At 49.4% G+C, this 24,120-nt stretch overlaps 1 protein-coding gene across 1 annotated transcript in view; it reads left to right on the forward strand.

Annotated features, from left to right (window-relative positions):
- The first annotated feature begins 2,434 nt into the window (after positions 1 to 2,434).
- Positions 2,435 to 24,120, forward strand: part of ASB2 (ankyrin repeat and SOCS box containing 2) — an 81,980-nt gene continuing 60,294 nt past the window's right edge. The window contains exons 1-2 of the mRNA XM_082275240.1: positions 2,435 to 2,676; positions 23,329 to 23,581. Coding sequence (XP_082131366.1) covers positions 23,343 to 23,581 — 239 coding nt within the window. The 5' untranslated portion in view covers positions 2,435 to 2,676; positions 23,329 to 23,342. The remainder of the gene's footprint in view (positions 2,677 to 23,328; positions 23,582 to 24,120) is intronic.

Raw genomic sequence — 24,120 nt, forward strand, 5'->3', positions numbered from 1 at the left:
CACTTCATGTCCACATCCAGTCCAGCAATGGCTACTTGCAGGGTGGGATGTAAGGGGGTGCTGGGGTGGGCTAAGCCCCCCAGATTTCATTCACCCCCCCCCCCCTAGGACCAGTGACACCTTTAGGGGCTGGGGGGAGCTGCTCAGTTTTGGTTATGAAGAGTCAGCATGGCTACACAGGGCCGTCCCCCATCTACCATACCACATAATTTGTTTCCATTTCATGGGAGAGACTCTGATGTGATGGGGGGACTCTGATATAATGGGGAGACTCTGCTGTAATAGGGGGACTCTGGTGTAATGGGGGGACTCTGGTGTAATGGGGGGACTCTGCTGTAATGGGGGGACTCTGGTGTGTAGTAGGGAGATCGAAACTCATCACTATGATCTGCATATGAATGGAACAGAGTAGATACAAAAGTACCAATGTTACTTTCCTTCTCTCTAGCTCACCTATGATCAATGTTTATAAACAATGTTACTTTGTATCTCTCTATTTCCTGTCTGTTCAATGTTTATAAACAATGTTACTTTGTATCTCTCTATCTCCCGTCTGATCAATGTTTATAAACAATGTTACTTTGTATCTCTCTATCTCCTGTCTGATCAATGTTTATAAACAATGTTACTTTGTATCTCTCTATTTCCAGTCTGTTCAATGTTTATAAACAATGTTACTTTGTATCTCTCTATCTCCCGTCTGATCAATGTTTATAAACAATGTTACTTTGTATCTCTATCTCCAATCTGATCAATGTTTATAAACAATGTTACTTTGTATCTCTCTATCTCCCGTCTGATCAATGTTTATAAACAATGTTACTTTGTATCTCCAGTCTGATCAATTCTTATAAATAATGTAACTTTGTATATCTCTAGCTCATGTCTGATCAATGTTTATAAACAATGTTACTTTGTATCTCTCTATCTCATGTCTAAACAATGTTTATAAACAATGTTACTTTGTATCTCCAGTCTGATCAATTCTTATAAACAATGTTACTTTGTATCTCTCTATCTCCTGTCTGATCAATGTTTATAAACAATGTTACTTTGTATCTCTCAATCTCATGTCTGTTCAATGTTTATAAACAATGTTACTTTGCATCCCTCTATCTCCCGTCTGTACAATGTTTATAAACAATGTTACTTTGTATCTCTCTATCTCCCGTCTGATCAATGTTTATAAACAATGTTACTTTGTATCTCGCTATCTCCCATCTGATCAATGTTTATAAACAATGTTGCTTTGTATCGCTCTAGCTCAGTTATGAGCAATGTTTATATAAGCATCCCTGTGAAGATTTGAAGGTAGGACTCTTTGTGAAGGGGGGACGAATAGCTCTGTTGTGATGGGGGACTCAGATGTGAAGGGGGGAATCTAATGTATGTTGACAGTATGCTCCCTGACTTTTTTTTTTACTGCACCCCCAGATCAGACAGTCTAGATCTGGCCCTGGCTACTTGTCATTTGTCAGAGCAGGTTTTGTGATGGTCCCCACAATGGACGATGGCTGCTAAATGAGTGTCCTACAGGCCACTTATAGTCTCCATGGGAAGCCTGCATGACCACAAGACAACTCAGGAGCACAACTGGAAGAGAGGGACGGCGCATGGTGACTGTTGGCATTGCCGCTTATAGTCTCCACCAGGGGGAGCATGTGGCAGGGGGACAATATGGGAGCACAATGGAGAGGCAGTTGTCACCCTATAACAGGAAGTGTCTGAACGAGGATTTTTATGGTGGGATCACCGGGGATTACTTTAATGAAGGTTTCAGGTTTTAAACAATTGGAAATGACTTTAAATGTTCCAGCCGGGTTCACAACTCTCTGTGTGCATTATTATACTTTGTTATATACATGGTTGACGCACATTTTCCTGCATACTGTGCTGCTTTGTTGAGTTTTATTGGCCAATGGAATGTTGAGTAAAGTTGGGGTTGCTATGGTAGGGACTGGTTACAATGTGATTTCATGCAATGCCATTGCCATTATTACAACGCATGTTGACGCGCTAAAAAAACGGACGTGCGTTTTTTTGTCCCGATGTGAACCGGCACCATTAAAAATGAAGGTAAAGCTGTGCTCATGCAATGACGCATGTTCCAACGCATGGTGTGCATGGGACCTAAAGCATAAATTGCTGCTTCAGTGACCATCGTTTTATCCTTCGTTCTGAATATTATTGCATTACAGAGGGGTTTGTGCCGCAATCACCTATGTTCTATACATTTCTGGGCGGAGTGGGGTTTTCTCTGGGTGCATCCATGAACTTTAGTCATTAATTATGATCTGCCTCAGGTTCTTTCACAGGAGGAATTTTTTGAGGGATATCGAACATTCCCAGCTCTGTGGCCATATATGGCGTACGGCTCGGAGTGTATAAACAGTGATGCAATGGCAGCGTTAACCCTCCTGTGCCAGCCAGAGGATCGAGGTAGCAGACGCGCCCTGCAATCTCCGCACTGGAAATATGAGATATGGGACTGGCCGGGATTCAGGCTTGTCACTTGTGGTCATGTGTTGCTCCAGAAATACTCTAAAACTTCCAGAGAGAAGAGCCTGCCAGTCACTCAGATAACCTGCGGCAGAGGGGACTGCTGGGGTGCACTGCGAGAGGAGCTGGTGAACCCCACAAATCACATCAGAGACGTCCCTACGCCTTCAAAATAAGGTAACACTACAAATACCGTCTGTGATGTCCCTACACCTATAGATCCAGGTGACCCTACAAACAGCATCTGTAACATCTCCACACCTATAGATCGAGGTAACCCTACAAACAGCATCTGTAACGTCTCTACACCTATAGATCTAGGTCACCCCACTAAGAGCATCTACAATGTCCCTACACCCAAAGAATGAGGGGAGCCCATAAATAACATCTACAATATCCCTACACCTACAGAACAAGTTGACCCTACAAACAGCATCTGCAATGTCCCTACACCTACAGATGGAGGTCACCCCACTAAGAGCATTTACAATGTCCCTACACCTAAAGAACAAAGTCACCCCATAAATACCATCTATGATGCCCCTACACCTATAGAATGAGTTGACCCCCACCAAGAGCATCTGCAATTTCCTTACACCTAAAGAATGAGGGGACCCTATAAATAACATCTACAATATCCCTACACCTACAGAACAAGTTGACCCTACAAACAGCATCTGTAATGTCCCTACACCTACAGATGGAGGTCACCCTACTAAGAGCATTTACAATGTCCTTACACCTAAAGAATGAGGTGACCCTATAAATAGCATCTGTAACATCCCTACACCTACAGATTGAGGTCACTCCACAAAAGCATTGGAGACATCCTTTACAGATTAAGGTAATGTTACCAATACCCTCTGCAATGTCCCTACACCTACAGTACCAGGTTATCCACAAAGAGTCCCTGCACCTAAAGAATGAGGTGACCCCACAAATAGCATCTGCGATTTCCCACACACACAGAATAAGGTCACCCACAAATAGCCACTATGATGTCGCTACACCTCCAGAACAGGGTCAACCCACAAATAGCATCTGTGACATCCGAACCTCTACAGAGCAAGGTGTCCGACAAATAGCATCTATGACATCCCTACACCTTCAAAATGGGGTGACGCCAACAATAACATCTTCAATGTCCCTAAACCTGCAGAACGAGGTGACCCCACAAATAGCATCTGCAATATCTCTACACCTACAGAATGAGGTGACCTCACAAATAGAATCTGCACCATCCCTGCACCTACGGGACAAGGTCACCCCACAAATAACCTCTATGATATCCCTACACCTACAGAATGAGGTGACCCCACAAAAAGCATCTGCAACATCCCTACACCTACAGAATGGGGTGACACCACAAATAACATCTATAACATCCCTACACCTACAGAATGGGGTGACACCACAAATAACATATATGACATCCCTCCACCTACAAAATGAGGTGACCCCACAAATAGCATCTATGATGTGCCTACACCCATGGAATGAAGATACCCCACAAATAGCATCCGCAACATCCCCACACCTGCAGAATGAGGTCATCCCACAAATAACATCTATGACATCCCTACACCTACAGAATAAAGTCACCCCACAAACAGCAATAATAAAGTCCCTACACCTACAGAAGGAGATAATGCCATAACCAGTAGGGTAATGCATGTGTCAATAATAAAATGAATTTTAACACCTGCTGGGGCGGGGTTCCCTTTTATGTCACTGATTCTCCTGTTTATCACGTCCCCACTATAGATGTATCCCACTATAGATTTACCCCACTATAGATGTACCTGAATGTAGATGTACCCCACTTCAGATGTATCCCACTGTAGATGTACCCCACTATAGATGTATCCCACTATAGATGTACCTGAATGTAGATGTACCCCACTTCAGATGTATCCCACTGTAGATGTACCCCACTATAGATGTATTCCACTGTAAATGCACCCCACTATAGATGTACCCCACTATAGATGTACCCCACTATAGATGTACCCACTATAGATGTACCCCACTATGGATGTATCCCACTATAGATGTACCCCACTATAGATGTATCCCACTGTAAATGCACCCCACTATAGATGTATCCCACTATAAATGCACCCCACTATAGATGTACCCCACTATAGATGTACCCACTATAGATGTACCCCACTATGGATGTATCCCACTATAGATGTACCCCAACAATAGATGTACCCCACTATAGATGTACCCCACCATAGATGTACCCCACCATAGATGTACCCCACCATAGATGTACCCCACTATAGATGAACCCCCACTATAGATGTACCTGACAATAGATGTCTCCCAATATAGATGTATCCCACTATAGACATACCCCACTATAGATGTATCCCACTATAAATGCACCCCACTATAGATGTACCCACTATAGATGTACCCCACTATAGATGTACCCCACTATGGATGTATCCCACTATAGATGTACCCCAACAATAGATGTACCCCACTATAGATGTATCCCACTATAGATGTACCCCACTATAGATGTACCTGACAATAGATGTACCCCACCATAGAGTACCCCACTATAGATGTATCCCACTATAGATGTACCCCACCATAGATGTACCCCACTATAGATGAACCCCCACTATAGATGTACCTGACAATAGATGTCTCCCAATATAGATGTATCCCACTATAGACATACCCCACTATAGATGTACCGGACTATAGATGTAAACCACTAAAGATGTACCCCACTATAGATGTATCCCACTATAGATGTATCCCACTATAGACATACCCCACTATAGATGTACCCCACTATAGATGTATCCCACTATAGATGCACCCCACTATAGATGTGCACCACTATAGATGTAACCCACTATAGATGTAACCCACTACAGAAGTACCTGACTATAGATGTGCCCCACTATAGATGTATCCCACTATAGACGTGCCCCACTATAGATATATCCCACTGTAGAGATACCCCACTATATACGTGCCCCACTATGGATGTACCCCACTATAGATGTACCCCGCATAGGGTGTGAGATTAGATTCAATCTTCTCAAAGTGTATCTAAAATGTATTTTTTTATTAAATGTGAAAGTTTTGGATCCAGTAGTTTTGGGTCATTCACACCAGCCCTGCCCCCCAACACGACCCCAACACAGGAACCATGCGAAGTGATGTATGTCCTCCGGCTTCACTTCACCCGACCAACACTGTGATGGAGCGCAGCAAAAAAAGGACGCGTTCTATTTCTGCGCAGTGTAATCTGATGCGCTGTAACACAAAATAACGCACTGCAGCACATAGAATTAACATAAAATTAAAAACTAAACCCAAGCACTGAAATATGTTATAAGAATGCATGGGAACCGCGTGCTCACCATTATGTGTTCTGTGATGTCAATGAGCCCCAAAACCTCCCTGAAATTCTCTCTGTGCCCACCGGACAGATTTTCCTTTACATTTTGTTGTCCCAAAACCCCTTCTTACCAGAACAAGTGTCCCCATTGGAAGATTTCCCCTCACTTCCTGTTCCAGTGACAACTGTAAAATATTAAAGCTGACATTTACACTTCTTATATTTTGTATTCCGCGGTTCCTACCCCCCCCCCTGCCCCCGCACCCCAAACCTCACACCCATCAACACGCTAAAGACATTTTCATTTTTTGAATACAGCTTTTCTCTTTCCATTACATACCTGTTTTTAGTCACAGTGATGTCATCACTGGGCCTCTGTTCTTCTCTTCTTCTATGCAATGTAGACACCCACTCCTCCAGATTTGACACCCACCCATCAAGGCCTTTTGATATTTACATAACTCCTCCCAAGAGCCCGCCCACTGCTTGCATCAGGACTGAGGGCTCTTGAAAGGAGTGCTGAATGTACATTCATTCTTTGTGAACTAACCAGCTGTTGTGAGAATGGGGCAAAACCAAATGTTCTTTGGGGGTATTTTCTCTTCTGGTCGACTGTTCATCACATAATATGGGCAGTTTTTAAAATTAATTCATAATGAAAATAGAGTGAATTGTGAAAATACCACAATATGGCCACTAGGTGGAGCCAAGGATCAGAGGAAACTAACACAATCTTAGTAGGAAAAGATACAATGTAACAATTTTAGAGAACACTGGAGAGTTAGAGAGAAAAGCGATGCCACTTCTGCCTAGCTCCTCCAAGGCTATGCCCCCTCCGACGCATTTCACTCCAATGTAACAATTTTAGAGAACACTGGAGGGAATGATCCAATCAAACTAATCATTGCTACTATGGGATCCCCATTCATTTGCTAATTCCCTCCAGCATTCTCTAGAATTAAAATACAGCAAAGCTGGAATCCTGCACACCAAAGTTAGAGAGAAAAGAGATGCGGCTTCACCCTGGCTCCTCCCAGGCCATGCCCCAATGACGCATTTTGCCCAAATGTAACATTTTTAGAGAACACTGGTCAGAATAATCAAAGAAAGTTGAATCATTACTACTACGGGATATCTATAAATTTCCCAATACCCTCCATCGTTCTCTGGAATTACAAAACAGCAAAAGTGGAACGACTCAGCCCAGAATTAGAGAGAAAATAGATGCTGCTTCAGCTTGGCTCCTCCCAGGCTGACGCATTTCCCCCCAGTGTAACAATTTTAGAGAACACTGGAGGGAATTAGCAAAAAAAAAAAAATTTAGTCATTGCTACTATGAGATCCCCATTAATTTTTTATTCCATCCAGCATTCTCTGGAATTACAAAACAGCAAAGGTAGAATACCGCACCCTGCAACTCCAGTGTTAGAGAGCTAGAGAGAAAAGAGATACTACTTCAGCCTGTCTCCTCCCAGGCCATGCCCCAATGACGCATTTCGCCCCAATGTAACAATTTTAGAGAACACTGGAGGGAATTAGCAAAAAAATCAAATCATTGCTAGTACGGGATCCTCATCGATTTTCTAATTCCCTCCAGCATTCTCTGGAATTACAAAATAGCAAAGGTAGAACGTTGCACTACTACGGGATCCCCATTCATTTGCTAATTCTCTCCAGCGTTCTCTGGAATTACAAAACAGCAAACGCCGCACACTAGAACTCAGCCCATAGTTATAGAGAAAATAGATGCTGCTTCAGCTTGGCTCCTCCTCGGCTGACGCATTTCCCCCCAGTGTAACAATTTAAGAGAACACTGGAGGGAATCATCAAAAAAAATCAAATCATTGCTACTACGGGATCCCCATTAATTTTCTAATTCCCCCCAGCATTCTTTGGAATTACAAAACAGCAAAGGTAGAACTCAGCACACCAGAGTTAGAGAAAAAAGAGATGCAGCTTCAGCCTGGCTCCTCCCAGGCTATGCTCTGTTGACGCATTTCACCCAAATGTAACAATTTTAGAGAACACTGGAGGGAATTATCAAAAAAAAATCAAATCGTTGCCACTACGGGATACCTAACAATTCCCTGCAATTACAAAACAGCAAAGGGTGAACTCAGCACACCAGAGTTAGAGAGAAAATAGATGCTGCTTCAGCCTGGCTCCTCTCAGACTGACGCATTTTGCCCCAATGTAACAAGTTTAGAGAACACTGGAGGGAATGATCAAATTATTCTAATCATTGCTACTATGGGATCCCTATTCATTTGCTAATTCCCTCCAGCGTTCTCTAGAATTACAATACAGCAAAGGTGGAATGCCTCACACCAAAGTTAGAGAGAAAAGAGATGTGGCTTCAGCCTGGCTCCTCCCAGGCCATGCCCCAATGATGCATTTCACCCCAATGTAACATTTTTAGAGAACACTGGTGAGAATAATCAAAAAAATCGAATCATTGCTACTACGGGATATCTATTAATTTCCTAATTCCCTCCATCGTTCTCTGGAATTACAAAACAGCAAAGGTGGAACGCCGCACACCGGAAATCAGCACCTAAACACCAGAGTTAGAGAGAAAAAAATAGATGCTGCTTCAGCCTAGCCTCTCTCACACTGACACATTTTGCCACAGTGTAACAATTTTAGAGAACACTGGAGGGAATTATCAAAAAAAAAAAAAAAAAATCCAATCAGTGCTACCATGGGATCCCCATTAATTTGCTAATTCCCGCCAGCATTCTCTAGAATTGTTACATTGTATCTCTTCTTTCTAAGATGTATTTGTTTCCTATGATCCTCAGCCCCATCTAATGGCCATCCACTGACTCTGGAGAGGAGTACTGAGGCAGGGTGCTGGGATTTTATCAGGAAGTTATGTACAGCCCACTGCTGCTGGCCCCTCCCACCAGCCATGATCTGCCTGTGTTGGATAGAGAAGCACAGAGACCCACTAATGACATCACTGGGTCTTATATAAGATATGTAATGAAAACAGAATGGTTTTAATTAAAAGTTTCATTAGCGGGTTGATGGGGGGAGGGGAGGGGGGGGGGGGGTTACATTTCATCTTTATTATCATCATATAATGTTATACACTATATAATGGATCATATGTGCTGTTGTAAGTTTGGAAAGCAAAAACACTTTCTCTATAATGTCGTAGCAGTTGATATTTACTTACATGTACCTACCTAATACTTACATTATAATTATTATTATTATTATTATTATTATATATTATGATATCATTATATTAATTATTATAATTTTTAAAGTATTACATAAGATACGTAGATAAATAAGTGCACAGCCAGCAGATTTTTTATTCTATTTTTTTTTTTTTTTTTTGTTGCTTGTTTAGCATATGGAAGTTGACAGAAGTCAGAGGATCAAAGAGAGCAGAAAATATAGAAAAGTTTTTGCTCAGACTGGGGTTCTGACTGGGGTGTGAGTAGAATGCTGCCCCCTGTGGCCATTCCTGGAGGTGCAGTATTGGTCAGAGTTCATTCCATGGTGTGTTTGCACCCCCAGTGTCTTCCTTTCCTGCAGAGTCATGATTGACTGTGCTGTGCGGGCGGACAGATGGTTGCTGTTTACCGGGGTGGCTCCACGTGTGGTGTCAAATTATCTTTCCTGTGTCAAGTGTCGCCGTATAAACAGATTCTGTGATATAATGCTGAGACACCGGGTCTGGTTATATACAGAGTGCAGGGATTGGTTGGTGGATCTCTCCTTTATGTACACTCCGATGGGGCGGAGCCAGATGATCGGGCGTTCGATGCCAGGTACATCGAATGACATCGAATGTCCAAAGAATGATAATAATACTTCTCTGCTTTCTGAAAATGACAACATTTATCTTGAAAACAGGGCTGGCGCTAGATTGTTTTTGCACCCTAGGCAGGACCAGCTACTTTCACCCCCTTCCTCCCCTGCAAAAAAAAATAAAAAAATTAAATAAAAATAAAACGTAAATTTTTTTCAAAACAGTAGAAACTGTTAAAACAACAAAGCCTGAAACTGCTAAATTTCTCCAGCTAACATTATCCAATCCTGCAGTGCATAACGGTAAAAAAAAAATCACACATTGTAAATTACACATTTACAATCCCCTTCCACATGCTCCATACTGATGGGGGGCCAACGGGGAAGGGAGAGAGGAAATGGCGGGCCAGCCCGGCCAGGAGAGATCAGAACGGGGAAGGGAGAGAGGAAACAGCGGGGCCAGGAGAGATCAGAATGGGGAAGGGAGAGAGGAAACAGCGGGGCCAGGAGAGATCAGAACGGGGAAGGGAGAGAGGAAACAGCGGGGCCAGGAGAGATCAGAACGGGGAAGGGAGAGAGGAAACAGCGGGGCCAGGAGAGATCAGAACGGGGAAGGGAGAGAGGAAACAGCGGGGCCAGGAGAGATCAGAATGGGGAAGGGAGAGAGGAAACAGCGGGGCCAGGCGAGATCAGAACGGGGAAGGGAGAGAGGAAACAGCGGGGCCAAGAGAGATCAGAACGGGGAAGGGAGAGAGGAAACAGCGGGGCCAGGAGAGATCAGAACGGGGAAGGGAGAGAGGAAACAGTGGGGCCAGGAGAGATCAGAATGGGGAAGGGAGAGAGGAAACAGTGGGGCCAGGAGAGATCAGAATGGGGAAGGGAGAGAGGAAACAGCGGGGCCAGGAGAGATCAGAACGGGGAAGGGAGAGAGGAAACAGCGGGGCCAGGAGAGATCAGAACGGGGAAGGGAGAGAGGAAACAGCGGGGCCAGGAGAGATCAGAACGGGGAAGGGAGAGAGGAAACAGTGGGGCCAGGAGAGATCAGAACGGGGAAGGGAGAGAGGAAACAGTGGGGCCAGGAGAGATCAGAGCGGGGAAAGGAGAGAGGAAACAGTGGGGCCAGGAGAGATCAGAACGGGGAAGGGAGAGAGGAAACAGTGGGGCCAGGAGAGATCAGAACGGGGAAGGGAGAGAGGAAACAGCGGGGCCAGGAGAGATCAGAATGGGGAAGGGAGAGAGGAAACAGCGGGGCCAGGAGAGATCAGAACAGGGAAGGGAGAGAGGAAATAGTGGGGCCTGGAGAGATCAGAATGGGGAAGGGAGAGGGAAATGGCAGGGCCAGGAGAGATCAGAATGGGGAAGGGAGAGAGGAAACAGCGGGGCCAGGAGAGATCAGAACGGGGAAGGGAGAGAGGAAACAGCAGGGCCAGGAGAGATCAGAACGGGGAAGGGAGAGAGGAAACAGTGGGGCCAGGAGAGATCAGAATGGGGAAGGGAGAGAGGAAATGGCAGGGCCAGGAGAGATCAGAACGGGGAAGGGAGAGAGGAAACAGTGGGGCCGGGAGAAATCAGAATGGGGAAGGGAGAGAGGAAACAACAGGGCCAGGAGAGATCATAACGGGGAAGGGAGAGAAGAAATGGCAGGGCCAGGAGAGATCAGAACGGGGAAGGGAGAGAGGAAACAGCGGGGCCAGGAGAGATCAGAACGGGGAAGGGAGAGAGGAAACGGTGGGGCCGGGAGAGATCAGAACAGGGAAGGGAAAGAGGAAATGGCGGGCCAGGAGAGATCAGAACGGGGAAGGGAGAGAGGAAACAGCGGGGCCAGGAGAGATCAGAACGGGGAAGGGAGTGAGGAAACAGCGGGGCCAGGAGAGATCAGAACAGGGAAGGGAGAGAGGAAACAACGGGGCCAGGAGAGATCAGAACGGGGAAGGGAGAGAGGAAACGGCGGGACCGGGAGAGATCAGAACAGGGAAGGGAGAGAGGAAATGGCGGGGCCAGGAGAGATCAGAACGGGGAAGGGAGAGAGAAAACAGTGGGGCCAGGAGAGATCAGAACGGGGTAGGGAGAGAGGAAACAGCGGGGCCAGGGGAGATCAGAACGGGGAAGGGAGAGAGGAAACAGCGGGGCCGGGAGAGATCAGAACGGGGAAGGGAGAGAGGAAATGGCGGGGCCAGGAGAGATCAGAACAGAGAAGGGAGAGAGGAAACAGCGGGGCCAGGAGAGTTCAGAACGGGGAAGGGAGAGAGGAAACAGCGGGGCCAGGAGAGATCAGAACCGGGAAGGGAGAGAGGAAACGATGGGGCCGGGAGAGATCAGAACAGGGAAGGGAGAGAGGAAATGGCGGGGCCAGGAGAGATCAGAACGGGGAAGGGAGAGAGGAAACAGCGGGGCCAGGAGAGATCAGAACGGGGAAGGGAGAGAGGAAACAGTGGGGCCAGGAGAGATCAGAATGGGGAAGGGAGAGAGGAAATGGCAGGGCCAGGAGAGATCAGAACGGGGAAGGGAGAGAGGAAACAGTGGGGCCAGGAGAGATCAGAACGGGGAAGGGAGAGAGGAAACAGTGGGGCCAGGAGAGATCAGAACGGGGAAGGGAGTGAGGAAACAGCGGGCCAGGAGAGATCGGGGAAGGGAGTGAGAGTGAGGAAACAGCGGGGCCAGGAGAGATCGGGGAAGGGAGAGAGGAAACAGTGGGGCCAGGAGAAATCAGAATGGGGAAGGGAGAGAGGAAACAGCAGGGCCGGGAGAAATCAGAATGGGGAAGGGAGAGAGGAAACAACAGGACCAGGAGAGATCAGAACAGGGAAGGGAGAGAGGAAACAACGGGGCCAGGAGAGATCAGAACGGGGAAGGGAGTGAGGAAACAGAGGGGCCAGGAGAGATCAGAACAGGGAAGGGAGAGAGGAAACAACGGGGCCAGGAGAGATCAGAACGGGGAAGGGAGAGAGGAAACGGCGGGACCGGGAGAGATCAGAACAGGGAAGGGAGAGAGGAAATGGCGGGGCCAGGAGAGATCAGAACGGGGAAGGGAGAGAGAAAACAGTGGGGCCAGGAGAGATCAGAACGGGGTAGGGAGAGAGGAAACAGCGGGGCCAGGAGAGATCAGAACGGGGAAGGGAGAGAGGAAACAGCGGGGCCGGGAGAGATCAGAACGGGGAAGGGAGAGAGGAAATGGCGGGGCCAGGAGAGATCAGAACAGAGAAGGGAGAGAGGAAACAGCGGGGCCAGGAGAGATCAGAACGGGGAAGGGAGAGAGGAAACAGCGGGGCCAGGAGAGATCAGAACGGGGAAGGGAGAGAGGAAACGATGGGGCCGGGAGAGATCAGAACAGGGAAGGGAGAGAGGAAATGGCGGGGCCAGGAGAGATCAGAACGGGGAAGGGAGAGAGGAAACAGCGGGGCCAGGAGAGATCAGAACGGGGAAGGGAGAGAGGAAACAGCGGGGCCAGGAGAGATCAGAGCGGGGAAGGGAGAGAGGAAACAGCGGGGCCAGGAGAGATCAGAGCGGGGAAGGGAGAGAGGAAACAGTGGGGCCAGGAGAGATCAGAACGGGGAAGGGAGAGAGGAAACAGTGGGGCCAAGAGAGATCAGAACGGGGAAGGGAGAGAGGAAACGGCGGGCCAGGAGAGATCAGAACGGGGAAGGGAGAGAGGAAACAGCGGGGCCAGGAGAGATCAGAACGGGGAAGGGAGAGAGGAAACAGCGGGGCCAGGAGAGATCAGAACGGGGAAGGGAGAGAGGAAACAGCGGGGCCAGGAGAGATCAGAACGGGGAAGGGAGAGAGGAAACGATGGGGCCGGGAGAGATCAGAACGGGGAAGGGAGAGAGGAAACAGCGGGGCCAGGAAAGATCAGAACGGGGAAGGGAGAGAGGAAACAGCGGGGCCAGGAGAGATCAGAACGGGGAAGGGAGAGAGGAAACGGTGGGGCTGGGAGAGATCAGAACAGGGAAGGGAGAGAGGAAACAGCGGGGCCAGGAGAGATCAGAACGGGGAAGGGAGAGGAGAAATGGCAGGGCCAGGAGCAATTAGAACAGGGAAGGGAGAGAGGAAACAGCGGGACCAGGAGAGATCAGAACGGGGAAGGGAGAGAGGAAACAGCGGGGCCAGGAGAGATCAGAACGGGGAAGGGAGAGAGGAAACGATGGGGCCGGGAGAGATCAGAACAGGGAAGGGAGAGAGGAAATGGCGGGGCCAGGAGAGATCAGAACGGGGAAGGGAGAGAGGAAACAGCGGGGCCAGGAGAGATAAGAACGGGGAAGGGAGAGAGGAAACAGTGGGGCCAGGAGAGATCAGAGCGGGGAAGGGAGAGAGGAAACAGCGGGGCCAGGAGAGATCAGAGCGGGGAAGGGAGAGAGGAAACAGTGGGGCCAGGAGAGATCAGAACGGGGAAGGGAGAGAGGAAACAGTGGGGCCAAGAGAGATCAGAACAGGGAAGGGAGGGAGGAAACAGCGGGGCCAGGAGAGATCAGAACGGGGAAGGGAGAGAGGAAACGGTGGGGCTGGGAGAGATCAGAACAGGGAAGGGAGAGAGGAAATGGCGGGCCAGGAGAGATCAGAACGGGGAAGGGAGAGAGGAAACAGCGGGGCCAGGAGAGATCAGAACGGGGAAGGGAGAGAGGAAACAGCGGGGCCAGGAGAGATCAGAACGGGGAAGGGAGAGAGGAAACGGTGGGGCTAGGAGAGATCAGAACAGGGAAGGGAGAGAGGAAACAGCGGGGCCAGGAGAGATCAGAACGGTTAAGGGAGAGGAGAAATGGCAGGGCCAGGAGCAATCAGAACAGGGAAGGGAGAGAGGAAACAGCGGGGCCAGGAGAGATCAGAACGGGGAAGGGAGAGAGGAAACAGCGGGGCCAGGAGAGATCAGAATGGGGAAGGGAGAGAGGAAACGATGGGGCCGGGAGAGATACGAACAGGGAAGGGAGAGAGGAAATGGCGGGGCCAGGAGAGATCAGAACGGGGAAGGGAGAGAGGAAACAGCGGGGCCAGGAGAGATCAGAACGGGGAAGGGAGAGAGGAAACAGCGGGGCCAGGAGAGATCAGAGCGGGAAAGGGAGAGAGGAAACAGCGGGGCCAGGAGAGATCAGAGCGGGGAAGGGAGAGAGGAAACAGTGGGGCCAGGAGAGATCAGAACGGGGAAGGGAGAGAGGAAACAGTGGGGCCAAGAGAGATCAGAACGGGGAAGGGAGGGAGGAAACAGTGGGGCCAGGAGAGATCAGAACGGGGAAGGGAGAGAAGAAATGGCAGGGCCAGGAGAGATCAGAACGGGGAAGGGAGAGAGGAAACAGCGGGGCCAGGAGAGATCAGAACGGGGAAGGGAGAGAGGAAACAGCGGGGCCAGGAGAGATCAGAACAGGGAAGGGAGAGAGGAAATGGCGGGCCAGGAGAGATCAGAACAGGGAAGGGAGAGAGGAAATGGCGGGCCAGGAGAGATCAGAACAGGGAAGGGAGAGAGGAAACAGCGGGGCCAGGAGAGATCAGAACGGGGAAGGGAGGGAGGAAACAGTGGGGCCAGGAGAGATCAGAACGGGGAAGGGAGAGAAGAAATGGCAGGGCCAGGAGAAATCAGAAAGGGGAAGGGAGAGAGGAAATGGCGGGGCCAGGAGAGATCAGAACGGGGAAGGGAGAGAGGAAACAGCGGGGCCAGGAGAGATCAGAACGGGGAAGGGAGAGAGGAAACGGTGGGGCCGGGAGAGATCAGAACAGGGAAGGGAGAGAGGAAATGGCGGGCCAGGAGAGATCAGAACGGGGAAGGGAGAGAGAAAACAGCGGGGCCAGGAGAGATCAGAACGGGGAAGGGAGAGAGGAAACAGCGGGGCCGGGAGAGATCAGAATGGGGAAGGGAGAGAGGAAACAGTGGGGCCAGGAGAGATCAGAACGGGGAAGGGAGAGAGGAAACAGCGGGGCCAGGAGAGATCAGAACGGGGAAGGGAGAGAGGAAACGGTGGGGCTGGGAGAGATCAGAACAGGGAAGGGAGAGAGGAAACAGCGGGGCCAGGAGAGATCAGAACGGGGAAGGGAGAGGAGAAATGGCAGGGCCAGGAGAGATCAGAACAGGGAAGGGAGAGAGGAAACAGCGGGGCCAGGAGAGATCAGAACGGGGAAGGGAGAGAGGAAACAGCGGGGCCAGGAGAGATCAGAACGGGGAAGGGAGAGAGGAAACGATGGGGCCAGGAGAGATCAGAACGGGGAAGGGAGAGAGGAAACAGCGGGGCCAGGAGAGATCAGAACGGGGAAGGGAGAGAGGAAACAGCGGGGCCAGGAGAGATCAGAACGAGGAAGAGAGAGAGGAAACAGTGGGGCCAAGAGAGATCAGAACGGGGAAGGGAGGGAGGAAACAGTGGGGCCAGGAGAGATCAGAACGGGGAAGGGAGAGAAGAAATGGCAGGGCCAGGAGAGATCAGAACGGGGAAGGGAGAGAGGAAACAGCGGGGCCAGGAGAGATCAGAACGGGGAAGGGAGAGAGGAAACGGTGGGGCCGGGAGAGATCAGAACAGGGAAGGGAGAGAGGAAATGGCGGGCCAGGAGAGATCAGAACAGGGAAGGGAGAGAGGAAACAGCGGGGCCAGGAGAGATCAGAACGGGGAAGGGAGGGAGGAAACAGTGGGGCCAGGAGAGATCAGAACGGGGAAGGGAGAGAAGAAATGGCGGGGCCAGGAGAAATCAGAAAGGGGAAGGGAGAGAGGAAATGGCGGGGCCAGGAGAGATCAGAACGGGGAAGGGAGAGAGGAAACAGCGGGACCAGGAGAGATCAGAACGGGGAAGGGAGAGAGGAAACAGCGGGGCCAGGAGAGATCAGAATGAGGAAGGGAGAGAGGAAACAGCGGGGCCAGGAGAGATCAGAACGGGGAAGGGAGAGAGGAAACAGCGGGGCCAGGAGAGATCAGAACGGGGAAGGGAGAGAGGAAACAGTGGGGCCAGGAGAGATCAGAACGGGGAAGGGAGAGAGGAAACAGTGGGGCCAGGAGAGATCAGAGCGGGGAAGGGAGAGAGGAAACAGCGGGGCCAGGAGAGATCAGAACGGGGAAGGGAGAGAGGAAACAGTGGGGCCAGGAGAGATCAGAACGGGGAAGGGAGGGAGGAAACAGTGGGGCCAGGAGAGATCAGAACGGGGAAGGGAGAGAAGAAATGGCAGGGCCAGGAGAGATCAGAACGGGGAAGGGAGAGAGGAAACAGCGGGGCCAGGAGAGATCAGAACGGGGAAGGGAGAGAGGAAACGGTGGGGCCGGGAGAGATCAGAACAGGGAAGGGAGAGAGGAAATGGCGGGCCAGGAGAGATCAGAACAGGGAAGGGAGAGAGGAAACAGCGGGGCCAGGAGAGATCAGAACGGGGAAGGGAGGGAGGAAACAGTGGGGCCAGGAGAGATCAGAACGGGGAAGGGAGAGAAGAAATGGCAGGGCCAGGAGAGATCAGAACGGGGAAGGGAGAGAGGAAACAGCGGGGCCAGGAGAGATCAGAACGGGGAAGGGAGAGAGGAAACAGCGGGGCCAGGAGAGATCAGAACGGGGAAGGGAGAGAGGAAACAGTGGGGCCGGGAGAGATCAGAACGGGGAAGGGAGAGAGGAAACAGTGGGGCCAGGAGAGATCAGAGCGGGGAAGGGAGAGAGGAAACAGTGGGGCCAGGAGAGATCAGAGCGGGGAAGGGAGAGAGGAAACAGCGGGGCCAGGAGAGATCAGAACGGGGAAGGGAGAGAGGAAACAGTGGGGCCAGGAGAGATCAGAGCGGGGAAGGGAGAGAGGAAACAGTGGGGCCAGGAGAGATCAGAACAGGGAAGGGAGAGAGGAAACAGCGGGGCCAGGAGAGATCAGAACGGGGAAGGGAGGGAGGAAACAGTGGGGCCAGGAGAGATCAGAACGGGGAAGGGAGAGAAGAAATGGCAGGGCCAGGAGAGATCAGAACGGGGAAGGGAGAGAGGAAACAGCGGGGCCAGGAGAGATCAGAACGGGGAAGGGAGAGAGGAAACAGTGGGGCCGGGAGAGATCAGAACGGGGAAGGGAGAGAGGAAACAGTGGGGCCAGGAGAGATCAGAGCGGGGAAGGGAGAGAGGAAACAGTGGGGCCAGGAGAGATCAGAGCGGGGAAGGGAGAGAGGAAACAGCGGGGCCAGGAGAGATCAGAACGGGGAAGGGAGAGAGGAAACAGTGGGGCCAGGAGAGATCAGAGCGGGGAAGGGAGAGAGGAAACAGTGGGGCCAGGAGAGATCAGAACAGGGAAGGGAGAGAGGAAACAGCGGGGCCAGGAGAGATCAGAACGGGGAAGGGAGAGAAGAAATGGCACTTTCACCCCCTTCCTGCCCAGACCAATTTTCAGCTTTCAGCGCTGTCACACTTTGAATGACAATTGCGCGGTCATGCTACACTGTATCCATATGACATTTTTATCATTTTCTTTTTTCACACAAACTGAGCTTTCTTTTGGTGGTATTTAATCATCATTGGAGGGTTTTATTTTTTGCCAAACAAAAAAAGACCGAAAATTTTAAATAAAACGTTTTTCATATTTTGGTATAAAATTTTGCAAACAGGTATTTTTTCTCCCTTACTGATGGGCACTGATAGGCGGCACTGGTGGGCACTGATCAGGAGGCACTGATGAGGCTGCACTGATAGGTGGCACTGATGGGCACTGGCGTAAACTGATCAGGAGGCACTGATGAGGCTGCACGGATAAGTGGCAAGGAAAGGTGGCACTTATAGGCGGCACTGATGGGCACTGATAGGTGGCACTGGTGGACATTGATAGGCAGCACTGATGGGCAAAGATAGGTGTCACTGATGGTCAGCACTGGTGGGCACTGATGATGAGGCACTGATGATGAGGCACTGATGGGCACTGATTGTCAGTACTGATGGGGACTGCTACTTGATACTGGTGGGCACGGATTTGCAGCACTGATAGATGCCACTAGTGGGCACTGCTTAGCAGTACTGATGGGCACTGATAGGTGGCACTGGTGAGCACTGATTTGCAGTACTGATGGGCACTGATAGGTGGCACTGGTGAGTCTGATTTGTAGTACTGATAGGCACTGATATGTGGCACTGGTGGGTACAGATTTGCAGCACTGGAGGGCACAGATTTGCAGCACTGATGGGCATTAAGGGGATCGATGGCCCTCATGCTGACATCATAAAGGGAAAAAAAAGCTGGTGACCGGCTTCTGTTTACTTGCCTGACAGCTAATCCCGAGGTAAAGGGCCCGCTCTGATTGGCCCTTTACCCTGCTGTGTGATACGCTGAGTCCCAAGAACTCAGCGATCACAGAACGCACCGTGCGAGAACAGGAGGACGCACATGGACGCCCTCCCGGCATTTGAGGTCCCCGCTGTAGCCGTCTTTCAGCTATAGCCAGGACATTGCTGCAGCTTTAAGTCACACAAAAATGAACGCTGGGAACATGGGGTGTGACTGCGGGGTCCAAAGTCGCATGACAAGTTGCACAATTGTGAATGGGGCCTTAGGTTTTTATCTGGTGATCCAGCCAGCAAGTTTGTTGTTTTTCAAAAGAACAAACTCTCCAGCAGAATGTATCAGTTACAGGGATGAGACAAACCATTTAGTAGCGGTGCTTACAATGATTGGCTTTTATTTATTTGTATAAAACCTTTATCCCAAAAGGAAAAAAACTTTAAGTTATTATAAAGTATGAGCTGGAGTTTGCCTTTAATTTGTTAGTGTATTCAAATCTGCTAATCCATCTAACACTCCCCTCCCCCCTGACTGATTAATGCTGCTGTCCAAAGGTGCCCCCTGTGCTCCTTCCTTCAGAGTTGAGGGGGGGAGGCACTCTAATACAGGAGGTCAGATGTGTTACTGGTCAGATCACCAGGTGAAAACAGAGGGAAAAAAGCCGAAAACAGGAAAACTAACGCAGCCGCCACATCCAATGGTGGGTAAGCTGAAATATGTGAGATTTCTGGTTTTGGGTTTATTACTGCTTTAATCTGTGTCTTTAATCATTGCTCGGAGTTCAGCTTTAAACAAGAAGAAGAAAGTATGATGAAAACCAGAAAATTGCAGGACCATAAAAAAACAGAACTCCGGAGTGAGAATATCTGACTGACTTGTAGCGCCCTCTGGTGACATTATTGTTACATGTCACCTTGGGTCTTGAAATGTTATACTCTGAGGAAGACTATAAAAACACATCAGATCTCAATGGGGAAAAATATGCTGGATATCTATACTGGTATGGACTGGGTAATGTGCTAGGATCTATACTGGTATGGACTGAGTAATGTGTTTGGATCTATACTGGTATGGACTGGGTAATGTGTCAGGATCTATACTGGTATGGGCTGGGTATTGTGTTGAGATCTATACTGGTATGGACTGGATAATGTGTTAGGATCTATACTGGTATGGGCTGGGTGATGTGTTAGGATCTATACTGGTATGGACTGGGTAATGTGTCAGGATCTATACTGGTATGGACTGGGTAATGTGTTGAGATCTATACTGGTATGGACTGGATAATGTGTTAGGATCTATACTGGTATGGGCTGGGTGATGTGTTAGGATCTATACTGGTATGGACTGGGTAATGTGTTAGGATCTATACTGGTATGGACTGGGTAATGTGTTCGGATCTATACTGGTATGGACTGGGTAATGTGTCAGGATCTATACTGGTATGGGCTGGGTATTGTGTTGAGATCTATACTGGTATGGACTGGATAATGTGTTAGGATCTATACTGGTATGGGCTGGGTGATGTGTTAGGATCTATACTGGTATGGACTGGGTAATGTGTCAGGATCTATACTGGTATGGACTGGGTAATGTGTTGAGATCTATACTGGTATGGACTGGATAATGTGTTAGGATCTATACTGGTATGGGCTGGGTGATGTGTTAGGATCTATACTGGTATGGACTGGGTAATGTGTTAGGATCTATACTGGTATGGACTGGGTAATGTGTTAGGATCTATACTGGTATGGACTGGGTAATGTGTCAGGATCTATACTGGTATGGACTGGGTATTGTGTTGAGATCTATACTGGTATGGACTGGATAATGTGTTAGGATCTATACTGGTATGGGCTGGGTGATGTGTTAGGATCTATACTGGTATGGACTGGGTAATGTGTTAGGATCTATACTGGTATGGACTGGGTAATGTGCTAGGATCTATACTGGTATGGACTGGGTAAGGTGTTAGGATCTATACTGGTATGGACTGAGTAAAGTGTTAGGATCTATACTGGTATGGACTGAGTAAAGTGTTAGGATCTATACTGGTATGGACTGGGTAATGTGTTGGGATATACTGTATACTGGTATGGGCTGGATAATGTGTGAGGATCTATACTGGTATGGACTGTGTGATGTGTTAAGCCTCGTACACACGTACTGATTGTCGGCCGAACGATCGGCCGTCTTTTGTCCCCAGGCTGTCGGTGTCTGTTGAAAAGTCCTAAAGACTGCACAAGAATTTTGTCCGCCGACTACAGCTGACTGCAGAAGTGATGTCATGTAATGGTTAACTTTCCCTGTGTTTTTTCTTTTCTGAGCATGCCCAGCCTTGCAAATCTGCTGTCTGTCGGCCGAATTCTGTACTGACTGGCAAACAATCGGCCGTTCTGGTGTCGGCATACAAAAATTTTGATGCCTGCACGACAGATTCTTTTCGGCCGAAAGTGCGCTGTCGGCTGTCGGAAGCATCATACTAACAAGCCGAAAATCGGCCGATCGTTCGGCGGCCGAACATTTTCGGCCGACAATCTGCACGTGTGTATGGGGCATTAGGGTCTATGCTGGTATGAATTGGTAGAATAAAGACCCTGATTATCGGCATAACATTATCTTTCTCATTATACCAAAAAATTGGGCTAACTTTACTTTTTCTTTTTTTCAAGATTCATTAAAGTGTATTTTTTTCCAAAAAATTACGTTTGAAAGACCGCTGCACAAATACATTGAAAATATTGCAACAACCGCCATTTTATTCTCTAGGTTCTCTGCTAAAAAATATATATATACAGTATATAATGTTTGGGTGTTAAAAGTAATTTTCTAGCAAAAAATACTGAATTTAACTTGTGAGCAACAAATGTCCGGAATAGGTTTAGTCTTTTAACTGCCCTCATTTACAGACGGAAGTTAATTCTTTCGATCTAAAAGAAGGAAATGATACATTGTATAACATGTAGAGGTGCCAGAACAAACACTCAAAATCACGACACTTGGGTGTGAATGCAGCCTAAGAGTTGATTGGATGGAAGGGACACCCCCCCCCCCTTTCACACAGCACACAGGAACAGAGCTGGGGCTGTCAATCACAGGCTGTGTGCTGGAGCTCCCTCCCCTGTCACCATGTATATCTTGGTGTCAGGAAAACGTGTCAGAAATGACTCATGCAGATAGAAGAGGAGAGGGGAGGAGACTCATGCAGATAGCAGAGGAAGGAGGAGGGAGGAGGAGAGGGGAGTAGAGGGGAGAGGGGAGGAGACTCATGCAGATAGCAGAGGAGGGAGGAGGAGAGGGGAGGAGACTCATGCAGATAGCGGAGGAGGGAGGAGGAGAGGGGAGGAGACTCATGCAGATAGCAGAGGAAGGAGGAGGAGAGGAGACTCATGCAGATAGCGGAGGAGGGAGGAGGAGAGGGGAGGAGACTCATGCAGATAGCAGAGGAAGGAGGAGGAGAGGAGAGGAGACTCATGCAGATAGAAGAGGAGAGAGGAGGGGGGAGGAGACTCATGCAGATAGCAGAGGAAGGAGGAGGGGAGGGGAGTAGAGGGGAGGGGGGAGGAGACTCATGCAGATAGAAGAGGAGAGAGGAGGGGGGGAGGAGACTCATGCAGATAGCAGAGGAAGGAGGAGGGGAGGGGAGTAGAGGGGAGGGGGGAGGAGACTCATGCAGATAGAAGAGGAGAGAGGAGGGGGGAGGAGACTCATGCAGATAGCAGAGGAAGGAGGAGGGTAGGGGAGTAGAGGGGAGGGGGGAGGAGACTCATGCAGATAGCAGAGGAAGGAGGAGGGGAGGAGAGGAGACTCATGCAGATAGCGGAGGAGGGAGGAGGAGAGGGGAGGAGACTCATGCAGATAGAAGAGGAGAGAGGAGGGGGGAGGAGACTCATGCAGATAGCAGAGGAAGGAGGAGGGGAGGGGAGTAGAGGGGAGGGGGGAGGAGACTCATGCAGATAGAAGAGGAGAGAGGAGGGGGGGAGGAGACTCATGCAGATAGCAGAGGAAGGAGGAGGGGAGGGGAGTAGAGGGGAGGGGGGAGGAGACTCATGCAGATAGCAGAGGAAGGAGGAGGGGAGGGGAGTAGAGGGGAGGGGGGAGGAGACTCATGCAGATAGAAGAGGAGAGAGGAGGGGGGAGGAGACTCATGCAGATAGCAGAGGAAGGAGGAGGGGAGGGGAGTAGAGGGGAGGGGGGAGGAGACTCATGCAGATAGAAGAGGAGAGAGGAGGGGGGAGGAGACTCATGCAGATAGCAGAGGAAGGAGGAGGGAGGAGGGGAGGGGAGTAGAGGGGAGGGGGGAGGAGACTCATGCAGATAGCAGAGGAAGGAAGCAGCAGACAGAAATGGCACTTAGTGCTCTGGACTGAGAGAAGTACACACTATAGAGGGATATGCTTCTTTTTTATGTCAGTTTAAGCATTTTGCTGCGGTGAGTTGACACACGCATGTTATCGTGTCCTGGACCTATGTTTGATTGGTCGTTCCTCCATATCTCGCTCCACAGATCTTGGACCGGACATGGCGATGCAGATTTCGGCGGCGGGGCCGGCACAGCGCACTCTGGGATCGGAGGAGTACAGTCTGTACAGCAGTTTGAGTGAAGAAGAACTGATACAGATGGCCATCGAGCAGAGTCTGTCTGAAGAGGGCGCCAGCCAACCAGCCATCCACAGCCAGCAGAAGAGGTCCAACACAGAGCCGACCGCCCCCAGCTGGAACCAGAGACACGCCCACCGACCGACTCCGCCCGCTAACAGGTAACCTTATTCCAAAGTGTGAGAATGAAGAGACATCACTTGTTGAAGCTGAAGTTAAACTGATTATAATTTGCCTTCCCTGCACCCCCCCTTCCCCCTCCTTCCCCCATCAACATTTCCATGACATATTTTATTTTAGTCCCAATGATGTCATCACTGGGTCTCTGGGCTTCTCTATGCAATGCAAGCAGATCATGGCTGGTGGGAGGGGCCAGCAGGGGGCTGTACATAACTTCCTAAAAACATCACAGCACCCTCCCTCAGTACTCCCTCTAGAGTCGCATTGTAACCACCATATGGAGCATACAAGATACATTGTAACAATTCTAGAGAAAGCTGGAGGGAATTACCAAATTATTGGGGATCCAGTAATAACAACGGTTACATTTATTAGCTCATCTCCTCTATCATTCTCTAAAATTGTTATATTGTATCTCTTCTAGCTAAGATTTATTTCCTATGATCCTCAGCTCCATCTAGTGGCCATAAAGTGGTATTTTCCATATGCACTGAGGTTCGTTCCTAACCAACATACAATA

Source organism: Pelophylax lessonae (assembly GCF_965119305.1).
Source record: "Pelophylax lessonae genome assembly, chromosome: 13".
In the NCBI taxonomy this organism is placed as follows: domain Eukaryota; kingdom Metazoa; phylum Chordata; class Amphibia; order Anura; family Ranidae; genus Pelophylax; species Pelophylax lessonae.